General features: G+C 42.1%; 3 protein-coding genes across 3 annotated transcripts; 2 read left to right on the top strand and 1 right to left on the bottom strand.

The window, feature by feature from the left end:
• Positions 1 to 5,912: 5,912 nt before the first annotated feature.
• Positions 5,913 to 9,574, top strand: fbxw9 (F-box and WD repeat domain containing 9). The gene is made up of 7 exons (XM_030736112.1): positions 5,913 to 6,416; positions 6,509 to 6,656; positions 6,778 to 7,759; positions 7,919 to 8,067; positions 8,170 to 8,373; positions 8,461 to 8,526; positions 8,652 to 9,574. The coding sequence occupies exons 1-7, from the start codon at positions 6,307 to 6,309 to the stop codon at positions 8,724 to 8,726; spliced, it is 1,734 nt and encodes a 577-aa protein (XP_030591972.1). The 5' UTR covers positions 5,913 to 6,306; the 3' UTR covers positions 8,727 to 9,574.
• Positions 9,575 to 9,719: 145 nt separating this feature from the next.
• On the bottom strand, positions 9,720 to 10,219 carry LOC115784952 (guanine nucleotide-binding protein G(I)/G(S)/G(O) subunit gamma-12-like). The gene is made up of 3 exons (XM_030736362.1): positions 10,187 to 10,219; positions 9,990 to 10,088; positions 9,720 to 9,845 (listed from the first exon to the last, which is right to left on the bottom strand). The coding sequence occupies exons 1-3, from the start codon at positions 10,217 to 10,219 to the stop codon at positions 9,720 to 9,722; spliced, it is 258 nt and encodes an 85-aa protein (XP_030592222.1).
• Positions 10,220 to 10,862: 643 nt separating this feature from the next.
• Positions 10,863 to 18,351, top strand: dhps (deoxyhypusine synthase). The gene is made up of 10 exons (XM_030735803.1): positions 10,863 to 10,997; positions 12,064 to 12,263; positions 13,301 to 13,453; positions 13,533 to 13,654; positions 14,883 to 14,979; positions 15,141 to 15,227; positions 15,336 to 15,441; positions 15,527 to 15,630; positions 16,058 to 16,183; positions 17,665 to 18,351. Exons 2-10 carry the CDS (start codon positions 12,069 to 12,071, stop codon positions 17,758 to 17,760), a joined length of 1,086 nt encoding a protein of 361 aa, XP_030591663.1. The 5' UTR covers positions 10,863 to 10,997; positions 12,064 to 12,068; the 3' UTR covers positions 17,761 to 18,351.
• Positions 18,352 to 20,378: the final 2,027 nt, after the last annotated feature.

Below are 20,378 nucleotides of genomic sequence, written 5' to 3'. Positions count from 1 at the left end.
TCAGGTGCGTGGTTCTTTTGTCCTCCCATTCATGCATATTGTCTAATCGGTGTCGGAAGCAGCGCGTATGTATGTGAAGACCAGATTATAGGCAGATGAATCAGCTTGTGGGCGTTTTTTGTTTGGAGCAACACTGCAACAAGAGTTTAAATACTGTAGGTAAGCTGAGAATCATATTTGCTGCTTTGTTTTTAGAGTATTTGTGAAACAGAGCTGTAAGACATCACCAAGATTGAATTGGTTCTTACTGGTATAAATGCACTTTTTTTTTTCTTTTGTAAGAAATTTAGAATTTCTAATGTAAGGCATACAGTAATATACTGAACTTGAAATATAGCTTTTTGTCTTTAAGTGATTTTTTTTTTTTTTTTTTTATTAGACTGTTAATGGCTTGCTGAGGTAAGCATACTGATTAAAGTTAAGCAATGATAAAATGACTTGGTAAGACTTGAGGCCTCTTAACATAGTTTTATAATGTAGCTCCTAAAATGGACAGATTAAGATTTAAGTGGAGGGAGACATCTAATTGTAGGATCTTCAGATCCATATCCCACTGCAGCCGTCAATCCATACCTGTGTCTGAGGACGTCCCCGTCGTTTTGATCGCGGCTTCCTGTCAAATGGTGGCTGTTGGAGCCATCGAGGCTTCTCCTTGTCATGAATGTTGCATGCTTTTTGACAAGTCTTGCTCCTTTCTTTTTTTTTCTTCTAGTAGCTGGTCTCTTTTTAGGGACCCACCTTTATAAGTGCTTGTCATTGGCAATGCAACTCGCTGCTGGACTGATAAGGTACTTCTCCAGCTTATGATCAAACTAGTGATTGTTGTTGCCATATATCCACCCGTTGATACTGTGTAGGCTACGCCTGGGATAACAGACTCTGAGTCATGATAGTACTTCCCCTGATATTGGTTATCTTTTTTCTGCTTTATCTTCTAGTCGCTGTCCATAGTGGACGGTTGTAATGGAGCTGTATATGGCTTATTTGCCTGTTGGTGTGTCCACAAATACTTAGACATAATTTTGCACCAGCCCTGCTCAGAAGTTATGTTTGGGAGGAAGGTTATACCTGCATTGGTTTGGCCACTTGAAGTGTCACCATTTGGAGTATGCTTGCCAGTTAACAGTTGGACAGGGTGTACAAAAACTTCAGAGATGAAGACTAAGGTCCCAGTCGCACAGGCCCTGAGACCCCACCCTGGCAGCCTCTGGTCGCTAGAGAAAAATGTGTATTCCACATTCATGTGGTTTCTCACAGTTGCTAGGTGGAAATTTGTCATGAAGGGGGTAAACGGTGTTGCACTGAAAACCGTCGAAATTGCTTTGGTACCTCGCAGATTGATGCTGTCACCCACAGTTTACATTGAAGACGACTCACTGCTGGTGAGTTCAACACAAATCAGAACTGAAACTGTTCCCTTCAAAAAATACACTTTATTATTATTAATCTGTTGCAGCAACAAGGTACCGTTAGGCCTGAAAGGAAATGTTTTCAGTTTGCATTGTAGTGACCAGAGGTTTCCGGGGGGGGGGGGTCCCTGACCAGTATTTAGGCCTTCATGACTGAGGCCTGATTGATAATACTCAAATTTTTCCTGCCTGAGTAGTGTTCATATCAGCTTCTGTCTGTAGACTATTTTATAGAAAATTCTTTAATCCTCGTAGTTTGTTGCTAACTAATGTGACCACTTTAAACCGCAGCGCTCCAGTGTAAATGCTGAGGGCATCCTGTACAGCTGTAACTGGAAGGCAGTCATTGAGAGGTGAGGTGGCCACCTGCTGTTCACAGGCTGCAGCAACACGCTCGAAGCAGCGGCTGGTGAAGGATGCAGCTCCTGTACCACAAAGAATTATTTTAAAATTAAAAATACAGTTGAGCTTTGCAATGTCGCACCATGTTGTTAATGCATAAATACAAGTTGTCCACAGATTTTTGTTTTTTCTTTTTTAATGCTTTTTTTTTTTAATTTATTTTGTTTTTTGTTTTCTTTTTGTTTGTTTTTGTTTGTTTTTTTTTCTTTAATATTTTTGTGCTCCAGTGCACAAATTTCTTTTTTGGACTTTAAAAGTTTTTTTTTTTTCCATTTTATTCTTTTTATTTAAAGAACAGTTTGTTTTCGTTGTTTTATAGCGGACCATCTGATTATGTTAAATTTGACACGGTTGTACTGAGGGCGAGGCTGTGCTTGGTGCATACCAGGGGGAAGAATGTGGAAGACAAATTCAGAACTTTGTTTCAATCTGATATCAAAGCCGGCAGTTGAATTTCATGTATTACCTTTTTTTTTTTTTTTTTTTCTTTTTTTGCTGAACTGTGGTGCAGGTTGGATGTAATCTGGTGTATCCCTTTTTATTTAATTTTTGTGAATAGGGGAAAATAAAAGTTTTTTCTATAAGTTTTGAGTTGGCTCAAAATTTTGTCTGTGATCTTATAACACCAATTTACAAGTCATTTCAAAGCAAGACCATACAACATCATTGAGAGAAACCCTTGAAAGGGCGATGAAAAAATACTTATCACCTGTCATCGGTCTGGATGAGGGGCTGAAAGTGAGGTGGCAAACGCTCCACAGATTGGTTGGGATCAAACCACAACTGGTTTGTCCCTGATACAAAACTGAGCTGGCTCCACAGCAGAGAACCGATAGTTTAAGGCTCCACCTTTTATTCAACGTACCACAAGTAAATCGGCATTTTTAAGAGCAAAGAAGTTCTTATAAAGATGTACACTTGATGGATCTTAGTCATATTTTTTGTATGAGAGGAATTTGAATTAAACGTGGAGGGGAAATGTTTACTGATGTGCATGTCCTTGTTTATTGTCCTTTACCCTTCCTCTCCTAAACTTTGCTGATATTCTGTTATAGTTCTGAACTTATTGCTCCATCAGTGATTCAAGGAGCCGGGCCTGAGAGGTAGCTGCAGCCCCCAGACTATAATCCTCTACAGTTTGAATTAGGGTCTTTTTTTTTTTTTATTTATTTATTTAATATGTTTTTGTTACAACAGTTTCTATAACACTAATAATATTGTGCAATGAATATTTATTGCAGTACTGGGTTGGACCCCCTTTTGCTTTCACAGTTCCCTTAATTCTTCATGGCATAGATTCAACAAGGTGCTGGAAACATTCCTGAGATTTTGGTTCATATTGACATGATGGTATCACACAGATGGTGCTATATTGGACTGAGATGTGGTGACTGTGGAGGCCCTTTGAAACTCACCGTCATGTTGAAGAAACCAGTTTGAGGTGATTTGAGCTTTGGTGTTGGAACGATGCTCAGTTTGTACTAAGGGGCCCAAAGTGTGCCAAGAAAATATCCCCCACACCAACATAATACTACCACCAGCCAGAAAATTTCACAAGGCAGGATGGATCCATGTAGTCACGTTTACACCAAATTTAAACCCTGCCATCTGAATGTTGCAGCTAAACTCGAGACTCATCAGACCAGCCAACATTTTTCTAATTTTCTATTGTCCAGTTTTGGTGAGGCTGTGTGAACTGTGGCTTCAGTTTCCTGTACTTGCCTCACAGGATTTTCATCTGGTGTGGACTTCTGCTGCCGTGACCCATCTGCTTGCAAGATACAACATGTGTGTTAAGAGATGCTTCGCTGTAACAAGTGGTTATTTGAGGAGTTGTTGCTTTCCCATCTTTTTGAAGCAGTCTGGCCATTCTCCTGATACCCTGGCATCAATAAGGCATCTTCTCCCAGAGAACTGCCACTCACTGTATTAACAAGCAGCTGAACAGGTGTACCTATTGAAGTGACCAGTGAGTGCATAGCAAGTAAAGATTCCAGTGAGAGATGTTCTATATAAATAAAAATGACTTGACTGTTTACACAAAAGGGTTATTATATAATTTTCATACTTCATGTTTGAGGTATGTTAATTAAACATGTTTCACTGGGGTAAATATACACTATATTTCCAAAAGTATTTGCTTGTTTGCCTTCACACGTATATAAACTTGAGTGACATCCCATTCTTAATCCATAGGGTTTAATGTGATGTCGGCTCACCCATTGCAGGTATAACAGTTTCAGCTCTTCTGAGAAGGCTTTCCACAAGGTTTAGGAGTGTTTATATTCCCATAAACACTTTGACCATTTTTCCAGAAGTGCATTTGTGAGATCAGACACGAATGTTGGACGAGAAGGTCTGGCTCAGCGTCTTTGCTGTAATTCATCCCAAAGGTGTTCTGTCAGACTGAGGTCAGGACTCTGTGCAGGCTAGTCAAGTTCTTCCACACCAAACTCTCTCATCCATGTCTTTATGGTCCTTGTTTGTGCACTGGTGTGCAGTCATGTTGGAACAGGAAGGGGCCATCCCCAAACTATTCCCACAAAGTTAGGAGCATGAAATTGTCCAAAATGTCTCAGTATGTTGAAGCATTAAGAGTTCCTTTCTTTCTAAGATTTATTTTTGGCTTTATTGACAGATGTACAGTGGAGAGAGGCGGGAAAGTGGGGGAAAGGAGTCGGGGAGGACTGGCAGGGTGGTCAGGACTCGATCCAGCGGCGGCCACATTGCCAAGCGGCATTCATGGTCACCTGCTCACCCGCTGAGCCACGCTGGCACCCTGAGAGTTCCTTTCTCTGGAACTAAGGGGCCGAGGCCAGCTCCTGAAAAACAACCCCACACCACCAAACTTTACACTTGGCACAATGCCGTCAGACAAGTACCGTTCTTCTGGCAAGCACCAAACTCAGACTCATCCATCAGATTGACAGATGGAGAAGTGGGATTAGTCACTCACAGAGAACATGTCTCCACTGCTCTACAGCTGATTGGCGGTGTGCTTTACAACACTGCATCCGGTGCTTTGCATTGTGTTTAGTGATGAAGGCTTGGATGCAGCTGTTTGGCCATGGAAACCCATTTTATGAAGCTCTCTATGCACTGTTTTTGAGCTAATCTGAAGGCCACATGAAGTTTGGAAGTCAACTGACTGCAGAAAGTTGGTGACCTCTGCGCACTGTGTGCCTCGGCATCCGCTGACCCCACACTGTGGTTTTATGAGTTTCTGTTGTTCCCAGTTGTTTCCACTTTGTTATAATACCACTAACAGATGACTGTGTAATGTTTAATAGCAAGGAAATTTCACTACTGGACATGTTGCACAGGTGGCATCCTATCATGTTACCATGCTGGAATTCACTGAGCTCCTGAGAGCGACCCATTCTTTCACAAATGTTTTTAGAAGCAGGTGCATGGTTTTATACACCTGTGGAAGTGACTGGAACACCTGAATTAAATTATTTGGATTGGTGAGTGAATACTTTTTGGCAATATATTTTTTGAATGACTGAATACAGTCTATAGGTATCATAGTGGTAAAGTAAGAACTAAAATGACCAGTAACACTTTGAAAATTTACATGAACTCATGACATGAGTCATGACCTCTGACCTCTGTGCTGGGGGTCAGTTTGTAATGGTTTTAGTTGTAAATTATCTCCACAGGATGCTCCTCTTTGTCACTTCGTTGCAGCCTCCATTCAGAGCAGGGAGGGGGAAGAGGAGGAGTGGTGTTTGCTGTTGTATAAATAACAACAAATGAGCTTAATATTCAAAGGTAAAAATAAACAAACAGCACAGTATCTAAATATCAGCCCTCTCACTATCTGACACGGTTTTTATGGCAACATGTATTTATTTATATGTATACTGGCCGGAAATGAATCCTTATTTGAGGATTAAATCCTTTAGCAAAGTCTGCCTTTGGTAGTCGGGTTGACAACGCATCAACCAATCACAGCAGAGGATCCCCCTTCCTCCTCCTCTCCCGCCTCGTCCAATCCAGTCCCAACCAATAGAATTGTAAATCTGCTGCCCAGTTTGATGACGACACCGGAACTACTGTTTGAATGTTTTTTTTTTTGTTTTGTGTGTGTGTGTGTGTGATGACAGGAGACCAACAGCAGTTGGTGTTTTTGCATTACATGAGCCTTAATTTGATTTATATCGATAGGCCTTACCGTTGTTGCACCGTCACCTCGGGTGATAACTTTTAAGCAGCGGTAAGCATTTTCAGGCTTTAAAAAAAAAAAAAAGAGTAGCAGCTGAACTTGACGATAGCTTCTGGTGTCTTAAGCCGTATTTCGGTTGCAGTTAGCGGCTATCAGGAAAGGGAAAGCATTCATTTGTGGCGGCTTGCTAAAGCTTTCCTCAAGCAGATTTTCTCTGAGTGTGAAGCTAATCGGTGTAGCTGTGTAGAAGAGCTCCAACTTAATTAAAACACATAATAAAGTTAGTTTAAGGTCCATGAGTTAGGGGTCTTGTGGAGGAGAAAGGTGATGTCTGAGGTTGGGGTTAACCTGCATGAAGCCGAGGCGGGGGTATGCTGTGAGCAGCCATCTTCTTCCCAGGTGAGGAGTACTGAAGGCACCGGGCCCGACCTGCAGGGGTAAGACTTTCCTCAGACTCAATCAGCTGACTTTTCATGTGGCGCAAGCTCCTGAGAAGAATAATCAAGCTGCATTTGTGTATTCTTTTCAGTCTGGTGCCCGCTGGCCACTCACCCTCAGCAGATGTCAGCCCTTCACCTTCAGCTGAGCCCAGTGGCTTGTTGTCCTTACCGTGGGAGATACTAACCCACATCGCCTCACACCTTCCTGCTCAGTGTGTCATCAACGTGCTGCCGAAGGTTCGTTTTAAAGGTCTTTGCTGTCAGTTATTGTCACAAAGGTGAATCAACAAAACACAAATATTTGGCACATCTCTGCATGTGAGTCATGTCTTTGAATACCTGCCCCTTCTCTTTTCAGGTCTGCCATGCCCTGAGTAAGGTGGGTCAGGACAGCACGGCCTGGCAGCTCCGAGCGCGGAGACTAATGGGATCGAGAGCTGCCTTTCCTGTAGGGCCGAGGGAGGACTTTGACTGGCCTGCTGCTTGCCTGGAGATGGAGCAGCTTACAGCCTGCTGGTCAGGTGAAGCCGAGTGTGTGGCCAGACAAAACCAGGAGGATGAGGAGGGAAGGGAACAAGCAAGGCTGCAGGATGGGGAGCCCGGTGCAGGAGGCCAGAACCATGGCGGAGAGGGTGAGGTAGAAGGAGTGGGAGTGGCGGCGCAAGAGGTCGCTTATGGTGCAGATGAGGCAATGGAGGTGGCAATGGAAGGTGAAGATGGTGAAATGCAGCCTATCTTAGGCAGAGACCAGCTGGTGAGACTGAGAGAGGAGCTTCAAGACAGATTAGAAGGTGATGCTGCAGCACTAATGGACGAAGAAATAAACCATAGAAGGGTTTTTAATGCAGACGAAGGGCAAGACGCAATTCTTAATTACCAAGAAAACTTGGCAGACCACAGGAATCTTGGTAACAGACAACATGTAGAGACAAGAAGTCCAAGCCCACCACCAGCACTGGAGTGCCTCACCCTGCCTTCAGGCCACATTGCACATGTAGACTCCGTCCTCCTTCTTGGGGGAGAGGGGAAGGTCTGTGCCACAGCTTCCAGAGACTGGAATGTGAAGCTCTGGGATCTGGAAGTGGGCTCACTGCTGCACACACTGGGACGGCAGGGTGACTTCAGCAGCCATCGAGGCTGGGTCTGGTGCCTGGCATCTCAGGGACCTCTGCTGGCCTCAGGGGGCTTTGACAGCACTGTGAGGCTGTGGGACCTGCAGGCCGGAGGGGCAGACAGGGGCCTCATCAGGACTGGGGCTGCTGTCCTGTGCTTGTCCTGTCAGCCAGACATGTTGCTGGCTGGTACATTTGACAAGAGGGTCAGCATGTATGACACCAGAGGTGAGAGGGTTTTCAAACTTGTTTTTAAGATGACTGGCAAAGTATTGAGTGTAAATGAGGATAATTAGTCTACTAAATGTAAAATACTTGTCCTAGCAAAGCAGTAAAAAAGACAAATAACTTATTGAGGTGGATTCTGTTGTATTTTTTTGTCCGCAGCTGCTGAACCACTGGTGAAGAGCCTCCGTCTGCATGGTAATGCCGTAATGTGCCTGTCTGCAGATGACAAATACATCATCTCTGGGAGTAAAGACTGCACTGTGGCTGTCTATGACCGCAGAGCAGGCAAAGGCTTGAAGAGACTTCGGGTAGATGCTTAAGTTTCTTTAAAACCTTGTGCTTGTGTCCACGTATGCTTATATCTACCTGTGCACCAAGCCACTAACTCCAACCACCCCACACTTTTATAGCTGAGCTCCTACCTACTGTCGATGAGCTACAGTGGCTGTGAAGTATGGGCAGGAGACAACAGCGGCATGCTCCACTCCTTTTCCATGCAGGCGGGTACCTTAAAGCCTCTCTCCCAGTTTGATGTGGGTCACACAGCTCTGATCACCGGTGTCCACAGATCCCCCGGAAGTCTCTACACCTGTTCATCTGATCGTACCGTCAAGGTAGGAGGCTGAATAATTAATTTAAACTTCTGGACATCTGCTACTGAACAGTTTTGTATTGTAATTTTTTTTTGGCCTGTGCTACAGGTTCATATACCATGCGCGCCCCCGAGGACGTTATGTACCCTGAATTATCAAGCCGGAGTCCACGGGGTGAGTGCCGTGCACCACATCGTTAGAACCTTTTATGATGATGTTCTAACTTTATTAATCTGGGCTCCTTCATGTGTCGTCATTCTCCCTCTCATTTCTCTGATTGCGCTGTCGCCACCTTCCAGCTGAGTGTGGAGGCCGGAGTCCTCGCTGTAGCCTCGGGTGATGTCAGCGTGCAAATCTGGAGGCCCCGAAAATAAAGCGCAAGATCTGGGAAATAAACCGCAAGACTTGAAAACAGGGACCACGGTCTTTCTTGTGGTGTTCCGTGTCTATATTCAAATCAACAATGGTAAATAAAGAACAACGCCCTTGCCTGGCAGTCAGGCTGGCTGTATCTACAATGATATAAGTGCTGAGTAAACAGACACAGAAGGGTAGAGGCTTGAAACAAGACAGCTGAAGTCCCCATCATACGTCTGCTCAGACAAGTTTTTTTTTTTTTTTTTTAAGCTAACGTTTTGGAAATAATTGCTTTCATTTGATTCATTTAGTTGTAATTCTATAGTGGAGGACATTTCGGGTATTTAAATGCGTTAGTTTAGCCAAAGGCTAATTTCTTTAAAATTATGTCTTGTTTCATTGCGTATATGAGGAGTTTTCCACAGACAAACAAAGGTTTATTTTTGTTGTTTACCCCCCAAATGTTTCCACATTTTGTGCCTCTGCTCACTACTTTTAAAGACACCTTTGAAGAACTTTGTTTTATGTTCAAACAGCACTGAAACATTTATTGAATCCATCACGTTAACCGACATTATGCAGTAAGCATTATTTAAACTTTTCATGTACAGTAAAATATTTATTACTCTGTGACACACTGATCATATTTATAAGGCTATTTATTTGAATAATTCAACAAAGCTTTATTATTTGTGCATATTTCAACATACACCGTTTTTGTGTGTGTAGTTTTAAAATTGTTTAAATCTTGTTTAGGCAACTCTGACCATAAATCACTTGTACGATACTTGACAGATGGATTCATTAATAACACAATGAAAGAAATGTTTCCAGAGAATACAGCATTAAATGTTTTGAAAATCGAGTCCCTGGATGATTTTGTGATTTCTCAGGTGATGACTCGTATAATCAGTGTCACACTTGTGGTATATGTTCACGGCCGCTTTCTCAGACAGAATTTTTCTTCACAAAGCTGTCTGTGAGCAGTCGGTGGTCTCTGGTCAGAGCCATCAAAGAAGGACGCAGGTCTTCTTATCTTTGAAGGGATTGGATGAAGCGGCTATGCCGGTGAGCAGTGGATCGCTGCGCCTGTGCTCCTGACAGTACTGGACTAAATCTGCTGCTGTCAGAGAGATCTGCCGGGACAGATTCAGACACAAATGAGAAAAACTGTTGGATAGTTTTTGACAACACAGCAGTATGAATATGTTTAATCTGATGAGTTTTTAAACAGAGCAAAGTATAAAACAAGTTAACAGGTGATTTATATTCTTAAGCACCTTAAATCTCTCCATGCTTGCCTCCACCCGAAGTTGATCCACCAGTTTTTGTGCCTGAATAACGCTGCTGCTGCTGCTGCACGTCTTTCCTGACATTCTCTTCAATGTGAAAACAGAAAAATAATCTCAGTATTTGGTCTGAAGATCCTTTGACACCAAAATCAGCAGCGAGAAAATAAATTATATCAGCCACTTACCTGATCTAAACAGCTCAGGTTATACAGGAGCATCTGGTCAGAGACGCTCCCGACTTTCCATTTTGACCTGTACTGCCTTTTTTATTCCCTGTTGGGGGCAGTTCAAAGGCTCTGTGACAGAAAAGGTCACACAATACAGTGCTGGAAATGTCACAAACATCACATCTCTTCACAGGCACTGCAGGAGGCTGTGCTTCAGGGATGTGGTCTGCCACTAAGCCAAGATTATGTCTTTTTTTTTTTTAATTTGAAAGATTCAATGATAGTCGAAAGGTTTGAGTTCATTTGAGTCTGCAAGTTCAGTGAACAGTATGGTGGATCCTGATAAATCAGTTTTGCACATTTTTTTTTATTAAATCAACACAGTTGGGTTACAGATGGAAATGTAACAATTTGCTGGGATTTCAAAATGTGAGAAAAAACAATGACATTCACATAAGCTGTAAAACACTGCAGAATATACTGTATAATATGTAGAAAATCTATCTATCTATCTATCTATCTATCTATCTATCTATCTATCTATCTATCTATCTATCTATCTATCTATCTATCTATCTATCTATCTATCTATCTATCTATCTATCTATCTAATCAAGAAATATAAGCTGAGTGAAAGGTGAAAGGCAGCCGCTGAAATGCGATCAGGGCACGTTTGTCCCTTTGCGGTTCCCGTAAGGGAGCTCGTTTCCCACAGCCCATCCATGCGACGTTTACGGGAATTCAAATCTCCAATATTTGTGTTTTTGCTTGTCGTGACAGCCGTTTATTACTCAGCCTTCTCCATCACCTAACATCTCTTCAAAAACAGGTGTGTCTTCACCTCTCTCTTAGATGTTTAATCGCGAAAACCAGTCGACTGGCTCGGAGTTAGCTTCTAGCTAACGTCAGAACACATGGATTTTGTATGTTTTCATTGATTTTTATTTATTTATTTATTTTTTAGGGGAGCATCTGCTAAACCCCATATGTGCTTTTAATAAGGGCTATTCCCTGTAGAAAGGCATTTATTACGAAAATAAATGGAACTTTACAGGCGAATGACTGTAGAATGTAGCTGTAATAATATTGATGCTACTTTTAAAAACCTGATCAAATTCCACAGGTGATCACCAGAAGGCATTTTAACAGTAAAATATTCATCTACTTTCTCTTACGTTACCATGTGGTGCTGTAATGAAGATGAATAAACCCACCAGACGTACTCAAAGAAAGTATTAAAATATCCCAATAAATCAATGACAAATAGCCTTCACCACAGTTTTAGTACTCAGAGTGACCTTGGTCAGTGTTACTGGATTATAGTAATGTATGTAGAGCTGGTCAATTTTATAAGCTTGCCATATATTTTGTATGTAAAGTTTTAACCAGTAAAGTGTAGAGTATTTCTCTGTGTACTTGGGCTCCACTGTCCGAAAACATGCTGTTGTATCTCTTCCAACTCCTTAAAAACCCACCTTCTTCTGATTGGCTGCCCCTCAGAAACAGAAGGTTTAACTAGCAGATGGGTGGAAACCACCTCTTACTGATATCATTCAGAGCCACAAACAGAAATGGAGAGTTTAGTCAATAATCTGCACTTTTGCTTCACAGGGATTAGTTTTACATATGCTGAAAACTGCAATAAGCGCACTTTAAAGGAACCTGCAGGATAAACCTCTATCTCACGTAGCCTTTCCAGGAATCCACTTACTTAAGTTTCTTTATATGCAAAGACTGCAGTAAGCAAATATTTGAGGAAAATGTTCTCTCAAAAATGTGTTTGTACATTCAAATGAATCACAGGGTGGATATGAAAGTGTGCGTTATATAATTCTGTCCCAAAATATGCTGAAAACGTCCAAAAAAAAAGAAAAAATTGTCTTTGTCTTTTGCAGAAAATATGGCAGACCAGGCCCCCTCAGTTGCCAAGGAGGCCGTCCTGAAGCCTAGCTGCGACCTCCCCGAGGACATGCCGAAAATCAGAGGCTATGACTTCAACCAGGGGGTCGATCTCCATGCAGTGCTGAAGTCCTACCTCACCACGGGCTTCCAGGCCAGCAGCTTAGCCTTGGCTATCCAGGAGATCAACACCATGGTGAGAGAAATGCCTGTAAGGCGTTGTTGTGGAGTTAGGGGTTTTCATACACCTAAAGTGTACAATAAACAACTGCAATATTAAAATCACCAGACTAATATTGGGCAGGTCCCCCTTTGGTGGTGCACTGTGGCACCTAGATGTACCCCTTATAGTCTTCTAGGTAGTTTTGGTGTTACACGCTCAGGTTGTGCTAAATGTATCTTTGACATTTTTTCTTCCATTGCAGTACAAGACAAATGAATGGGATAGCATTAATGTGAATCGAGCACAGACTCTGTGTCATATAAAGATGGCTGTACAAAGCAATAATGGTGCTTACTGAAGCTGAATGAACCTGGGATAATGGTTTTATGGGTCCATCTATTATTATGCCAGGGCCTTCAAAGTATGGGAGCTGAAGCAGAGCAGGAAGGTGACACTTGAATATTTCACGTGACAGAATCATCAGCGCTCTCCCATAGATTTCAAATCAGGATTCTTTGAGTACCAGTACCATGAAGCTGAAGCGGGTGGGTGGAGTTTCTGTGCTCACAGCTGGAGCTGTGTGCATCAGGGGACCATATTAAAGATGTCAGTTTAAAAAACAAACAAACACAGTGCGTCCATTTTAAACATTAATTTACCCAATTAAAAAAAATGTGACTTATCACCAGTGAGCCACCTTGTCCAGATGGCTTATTCACTCTAAACCCGGCATGTCAGTGAAACCAGTCACATCCACAAACACGCCTCACTTTGAGGTCTAATGCTACAGATTAGTTTTACAGATTTAAGGGAGGGAAGGATTCCACTTCCTACTTTATACTTCCTTCCTTAAACTTTAAAATAACCACAAACACATAGATGAGAATCTGTGAATTCAGCTAATCATATAATGACTTACAAAGAAAAAAAAAAAAGTCTTTTATTGAGCCAGAGATCATTTTGGAGCCAGCCCTCAGCGCTGTTGTGTTTTGGCTTCGTTTTTAAGGTGTGGTTGTTGCCAGTGATCCATCTTGTATGTATGAGATGACATCTGACTTTTACCACCACAGATAGAGAAGCGTCTTGAACCAGTCGAGGAAGATGAAGGAAATGAATCCGGGGAAACCTCAAAGTCGGGCTGCACCATCTTCCTGGGATACACTTCCAACCTCATCAGCTCCGGAGTCAGAGAAAGCATCCGCTATTTGGCACAGCACAAAATGGTATAAAAGCATAACCTAACAATCCACATAAACTCTAAGTCAATCGCCCAGTTTCTCAGAACCTGTTCCTGTGTGTTAGGTGGATGTGATTGTAACCACAGCTGGAGGCATTGAGGAAGATTTAATCAAGTGCCTGGCTCACACCTACCTGGGAGACTTTAGCTTGCCCGGCAAGGAGCTCCGCCTGAGAGGCATCAACAGGTTGGTGACTGCTGATACAGCTTATCTGTCAGCTCATAAAGGCGGGTGTAACAGCTTTCCAAGAAGCTGCTACTCGGTGCCACATTACGCAAGCAGTTTCTGATGCGTGCTGCGCAGGTGTGCTGGCGAACCAGTCGCAAGTCCAAAGATCTTCGCCTCCACTTCTTCCAACAACATGAAGTTGTTGTCCCAGCTGAGCATTAGTTATGCAGCCTAACTTCAGATTCTCAGCACTGGCATTCCTGATACAGAGAACACGGTCAAAAACTGTTGTGGTTCCTCAGTGGCACACCTGAATAAATTAACTACTTGTGTATAAATGCAGTAAATTGAGAAATAACTGCCCCCTTGTGTCCAAATGTGTAATAATGCAAACAAAGGATTAAGTGGCTCTGAGACGCCTTGAGGTGGACCTATAATTTCCAGCTTTTTTCAGACTCTGCTGAAGTAGCTTTGCATGATTCAGTGTTCAAAATAATCTTTTATTTATTGAACCGTGCTTGTTGCCGCCACTTTGTTTAGGCTTCTCTCCCTTTAGACTGACTTCTGAATGGCTTCTCCTTTGAAACTTGGCTTTTTATACCTAATGAGCTCTACTGTATAGATAAACTGTATGACAGAAAGAAGGCAAAGCATAATAGGCCCACTTTGCAGCTTCGTCACCTAGCGTTAACCAAAGACTGGAAACAGTGCCAATGCACTAAATGGATGGTAAATGGACTGGTACTTATAAATCGCCTTTCTACTCAATTTGAGCACCCAAAGCACTTTCCCCTACAAGTCTCATTTACTCAATCACACACACATTCCTACAGTGCTTTTTATCTATACGTAAGCGTTTTTATCTACCGTTCACACACACTCACTCACTCTGCATAAGGGGCAGCTCAGGGTTCAGTATCTTCCCCGGGGATATGTCAACACATAGACTGGAGGAACCGGTGAATCAATTCACCAACTTTCCAGTTGGTAGACTCTTCCACCTAGTCATGCACCAGCCACTAATGCACACGTTTGCTTGCTCATCTGTCTTTTCTTATTCTTTATGCCTTCATAACATCACCAATAGCAGATGTATTGTATAACTTCAGAGTTTGTGCAAGGATTTAACAGGCAGGTGCTCATCTTAGAGGTCTAAGCTCTCACAGAAAAACTTGTTGATGTATTTTTTTTTTCTTCTTGTCTGTGGTAAACCTATTCCACATCCCTCTGTCCTCACTGGCTGTAGAATAGGTAATCTGGTGGTGCCCAATGATAACTACTGTAAATTTGAAGACTGGCTGATGCCCATCCTAGACCAGATGTTGCTGGAGCAGAACACAGAGGTGAGTCTCTGCCTGCAGTCCAGACCCACCTCCTGCAACAGTGGTTGTTAGTTTAATGACATGTTTTCATGCACTTGCTATGTTTAATTTTTGGTTTTTAATTTGTAAAGTACAGCTGTTTTTTTTTTTTTTTCTTCATGTTTTGTTTTTTGTAATTTCAGGGCACCCGCTGGACTCCCTCCAAAATGATCCACCGACTTGGCAAGGAGATAAATAATACAGACTCTGTCTATTACTGGGCGTACAAGGTTGTTAAGCACTTCCTTCTGCTCTCACTTACTTGGCTTACTTTGCATTGACTGTGCTGCTAGCCTGGAGAGTTAGTGGGTAAATGTGCTGTTTGTGCGCTGTTTCAGAATAACATCCCAGTGTTCAGTCCGGCTCTAACAGATGGCTCTCTGGGCGACATGATTTACTTCCACTCATATAAGAACCCTGGCTTGGTTCTGGACATCGTAGAAGGTTTGAAGCGACATTGATGTTGCAGAACAAGATCACCACGAAGGTTTTAGTCATTCCATGTCATTAATGTGGGCTTTATTTTCAGATATTCGCAGGTTGAACAGCCAGGCAGTTTTTGCCAAGAGGACGGGGATGATCATCCTGGGAGGAGGGCTGGTCAAACATCATATAGCCAACGCGAATCTTATGGTAACTAAATTCTTTGATCTTTAACTTTTCTCACTCGTAAATCCTGAAAAAGGTTATTAAAGCCGTCAGTGGTGGAATATCTATCTAAGGAGTTTTACTTGGGAACAAATTTGAGGAATGTGTACCTTCTTTGAGTATCTCCACTGAGGCTACTTCCTTCCCAACTACTGTAACAGCTACAGTCAGCAGTTATTTTACAGATTCACTGTAGTACTTTTGTACTTTAGTGACATTTTGTGTGTGAAAGTGACTGATTGTAAAAAAAAAAAAAATAAAAAATAAATAAAAATAGGATCTGGAGACTTCCTACTCCACTGCTGCTCTATAAAAATATTAACAAGTATATAGTTTAAACCAGCAAAGCAAACCTCCTCACTTCAGCCTAATCCGTTTCCTGTCTTGATGCTCTGTCTCTCACGTCTGCCAGAGAAATGGAGCTGACTATGTGGTGTATGTGAACACGGGGCAGGAGTTTGACGGCTCTGACTCTGGGGCCAGACCTGATGAGGCTGTGTCTTGGGGCAAAATCAGAACAGATGCCAAACCTGTTAAGGTAAAGATAAATATCAACTTTATCTTCTGTTTGTTGCAGTTATAGCCTCAGATAGCCTTTAATTACTATTCAATTACCATTAGATTTTGAGATGTCTTCCTTTCCATTTCATAGGCTTGGGATTATAGTTGAATATTTTTATGCAGTAGCAGACAGAAGCTATTTTCACACATGAATTCTGGGAAATCCACAGCTGTGCTTTTTCACACGTAGCAGCTAAATCTCAGTTTCAGATGTGTTTTAACTAGTGGAAATACACCCACGTGCTTGCTTTGAATTCGCTGGGCACTCACCAGCTCCATTCACATCTGGGCTTGTTCGGGCATCAAGCAGACTTTGGTACTAGTCAGCTGGCAGGGTCAAGATCACATAATTGCAGGGCAGACTGAGCCAAACATTTCTGTTTTCACGGCTACTGGGTAATGCCTGAAAAAGCTCAGGGCTGCAACACTTCTCAAGTCCCAAGAGCTGCATTCAAAAGCTAAACCCATTATAGAAAATGTATTTATTTATTTGGGTCATTTCAGACATGCTTAATATACATTCACCGGCCACTTTATTAGGTATGCCATGGTAGTACCTGTTTGGAGTCTCATTTGTCTTCAGAATTGCTTTAATTCTCTGTGACACGGATTCAACAAAGTGCTGGAAACTTTCCTCAGAGATTGCATTGACTGCACATCCACGATGAGAATCTCTCGTTCCAGTGGATTGAGATCTGGTGACTGTGGAGGCCATTTGAGTGCAGTGGACTCATTGTCATGTTCAAGAAACCAGTTTAAGACCATTCTCTGTAAACCGTAAAGACAGCTGTGAGTGTGAAAATCCCAGTAGTGTGTGAAATACACATGATGTGTTCAAAGTCATGTCTTCCCCATTCTGATGCTCAGTTTTGAACTTGACCACGTCTACATGCTTGAATGAGTTGGGTTGCTGCCGTGTGATTGGCTGATTACATTTGTGCATTAATGAGCGGCCGAATAGATGTACCTAATGAAGTGGCCGGTAAGTTTTTCTAACAAAGAATTTAACTCTGTTTGATCTGAACAACTTGCTAACAAACATCAGCCTTTTTTTTGTGGCGCTCCTTTCATTTGCCAATGTGTGCAGAGTTCCTTCTTTTCCAGTGAAATTAGCTTTAGAGGGATTAAATGTGTTTTGCATGTATTTTCCTCCTGGAGCAGAAAAGGAAGAAAGGCAGTGAGGCTGAGAAATAGTTTAGCTTCACACGTGAAGAAGGAAAGAACAAGTCAAACACAAGAAAAATGGTTTGAGTTATAACTAGGAGGTGTGCTCTTCACTTTGGCATCAAGGTGGCAGCATCTGCACAGTGTTTGTGCTTAGAGCGCATCAAAACCACCACAACATAAACATGAAAACTGGGTTAATGTCTTAACCACAGTGATAATAAAGCATTATTGTTTACAAAATATTATTTTAATTATAGAAAAGCGACAAACCGCTCTTTCCTTGGTTCTCAGGTGTATGCCGACGCCTCTCTGGTCTTCCCCCTGATTGTGGCTGAGACCTTCGCTCAACACGCCGACAAGCTGGCTGCCGGCAAGAAGACAGATTAACTGGTGGTGGGCTTAAATGCTCTGTTCAAAACCATTTATTCCTCTGGTTTATTCCTTTGTTTGTCAAGCTGAGCACTCTGATCTCGGGAACCGCTCTGTTGAAAAGTTAAATTGCATGGTGCGATACATACGGTGATGTGACTGAATGACTTATTGAATGGGAAACAATGGTGACAGTTCCCTGTTTTAATGCTTTTCCAGTGTTTACTTGTTTGAACAAGTACAGCAATTTTTTTCTTACTGTTCAGACAGCTGAAACTCCATGGGTATCGTCCTTTTGCATGCACCAAAGAGACTGTCTATAATGCATCAGGTTTTAGTTGGTGTGTGTGTGTGTGTGTGTGTGTGTGTGTGTGTGTGTGTGTGTGTGTGTATGAGCATGCGAGTACACATGCACTTACGAGACTGTGTGACATAGCCAAGAGTTTTAATTTATTTCAGTTTAGTTGTGGCGTGACACACAGTGCGTCTCTGTGATAATTCTTTTTGCCTGTTGTATTAACCAAACCTTTACTTTACAGTCACTGTTACAGGATGAAAGATGTCCCTGTATATCTTAATAAACCATGAAGTCATAATTTCTGTCTGTGTTTAAAATGGATTTAGTGCACTTTTACAGATAGACTTTGTGTCGGAGATCTGTGTGAAAAGGCCTCAGAGGACCCATCATATGACACGAAATTTCACATGACTCAGTGATCCTTGTTGTATAAAAAGAAATGAAACTTTGCAGAGAGAATTTGAAGTTTCTCATGAGCATTTCAAACGCATCCGGGAGCACCGAGGTGACTAATGGGGGCGGAAAATGTTGTTATTGAGAACTGATTAGTGGTTAAATTATTGCTCTGCTACCTGAGCAATAAATAAAGAAGCTCTGCTCTACCTTTAAAAAGATGTAAATGCGCAAGTTTAATAGATTTGACTGACTTTGAATGAAAATGAAATTAAAGTTATTTCAATGAACATTTACATACCTCTGAATAACAAATACTCCAAATCGGGTATGTCACAGTGTGCCAACTGGGCCACAGAATATTTTTCTGATTTACAAAATAATATTAATTTTAACGGTTTCAGCTTTGTTTGGTGCTCAAATGTAACTATTCGTAACTAAAATGCAGCTGTCGAATGCAGTAAATATGTGGTTTTTGAGCACTCATGTAGGCCTGGTGTCAGTGGCCTTTTATGACCTTTTAAAGGCTCTCTCTATATTTTTATTTTTCTGATGAATGTGATTGGCTGCGGGCCTCCTGTCATTTTGCAAAAGTGTCTCCAAAGCAAAGCAAGTGGAGTATTCCACAACAGTTGTGTTGTGTCAGACTGCAGCAGTGTTCCTAATCAAGTAAACCTTCAACTTTATGACCTTTTTGTGTGTGTGTGTGTGTGTGTATTTATGAAATTCACAAATCCTTCTGTAAACTCAGCTTCCAAACTGTCAGAATTTTAGTAAATAAACCACAAACTGTGTCGAGCGTTCTGTCGCTCCAGGCAGAGTTTAAGGTTTGGAGGGAAAAAAAAAACCCCAAAACAAAATTGCAATCTCGCTCAACTTGCTCAGCGAGCGGTGAAAGCTTGAATAAAGTCTGTTGAGCGAGGCTAATCGCTTTGACGCTGTTTGCGAGATCCTACCTTCAGATCCCTTGAGCGGCACGTGCTCGTGCGGTTGCTGCTTGCTCTCGCGCACACAGATGCAGCACACTTTTCTTTCACCCATGGAGGTGGGACTCCCTGTGCCCTTTCCTTTCCTTTCCTTTGTGCTGTCAGCAGAATCAGGCCCAGAAGTAACAATGATCTAGTAACAATGATAAAGACGTTTCCCCGCGCAATACATCAGTTTACTATTGTGGGAATGGATATTTCCTGCAGCTAATCAGTGCTCTCACATCCTCGGCACAGAGCTGCTTTTATATTGGAATGGAAACTTTGTATCAAATCTGAGTGTAACATGCTCAGTGAAGCTGTTTTTTTTTTTTCCTTCTTTTTCATTTTATTTCTAGAGTTGTTAAAGTGTCAGTGTTTGTTTTTCTTTTAGTGTGTATGGTGACCTTTTAATTTTTGGAGCCGAAGAAGTGGAATTGGACCCGGGATAAGGTCAACTTTCCCAAAACCTCAGCCCCATGTGCTCTGAAACACACACACACACACACACACACACACACGAACTGGGCGTTCCTGTCCTGGTGCAAGCTGCTTTTCCATTCAGTCCTTCTATCTTTTCCTATTGGTGGTGGCACTGTGTGTGTATAAGTGTGTGTTTACCCAGGGCTTGACAGTTAAAAGATTTATTTATTTTTTTAAAAAGCAGTGGCGTATGGATTTTTATCCCTATAGAAACCCATGTTTGCTGTGTGCTTAGCTGAAAGATAACAGAGTCTGAGTGGCCTGGAAAAAAAAAAAAGTGAGTAGAGACCCTGTCTGTGTGTGTGTGTGTGTGTGTGGATGAGCTGTAGTCACGCTATGATAATATTGTGTGGCGTCTGCACAGAGCAGACAGTGTTTTCCTCCCCCTTCCTCCTACTCCTCTGTGGAACAATCAGCATACTGTGTGATGTGCAGGGCCACAGCAGTCATAATGGCAATTATGTCTTCTTCCAGCCAGATTGGCAGCTTTTTTTTTT

The sequence above is a fragment of the Archocentrus centrarchus genome, chromosome 8 (assembly GCF_007364275.1).
Source record: "Archocentrus centrarchus isolate MPI-CPG fArcCen1 chromosome 8, fArcCen1, whole genome shotgun sequence".
In the NCBI taxonomy this organism is placed as follows: domain Eukaryota; kingdom Metazoa; phylum Chordata; class Actinopteri; order Cichliformes; family Cichlidae; genus Archocentrus; species Archocentrus centrarchus.
Note: the sequence above shows the minus strand (reverse complement) of the source record. Positions and strands in the feature narration are given on the sequence as shown.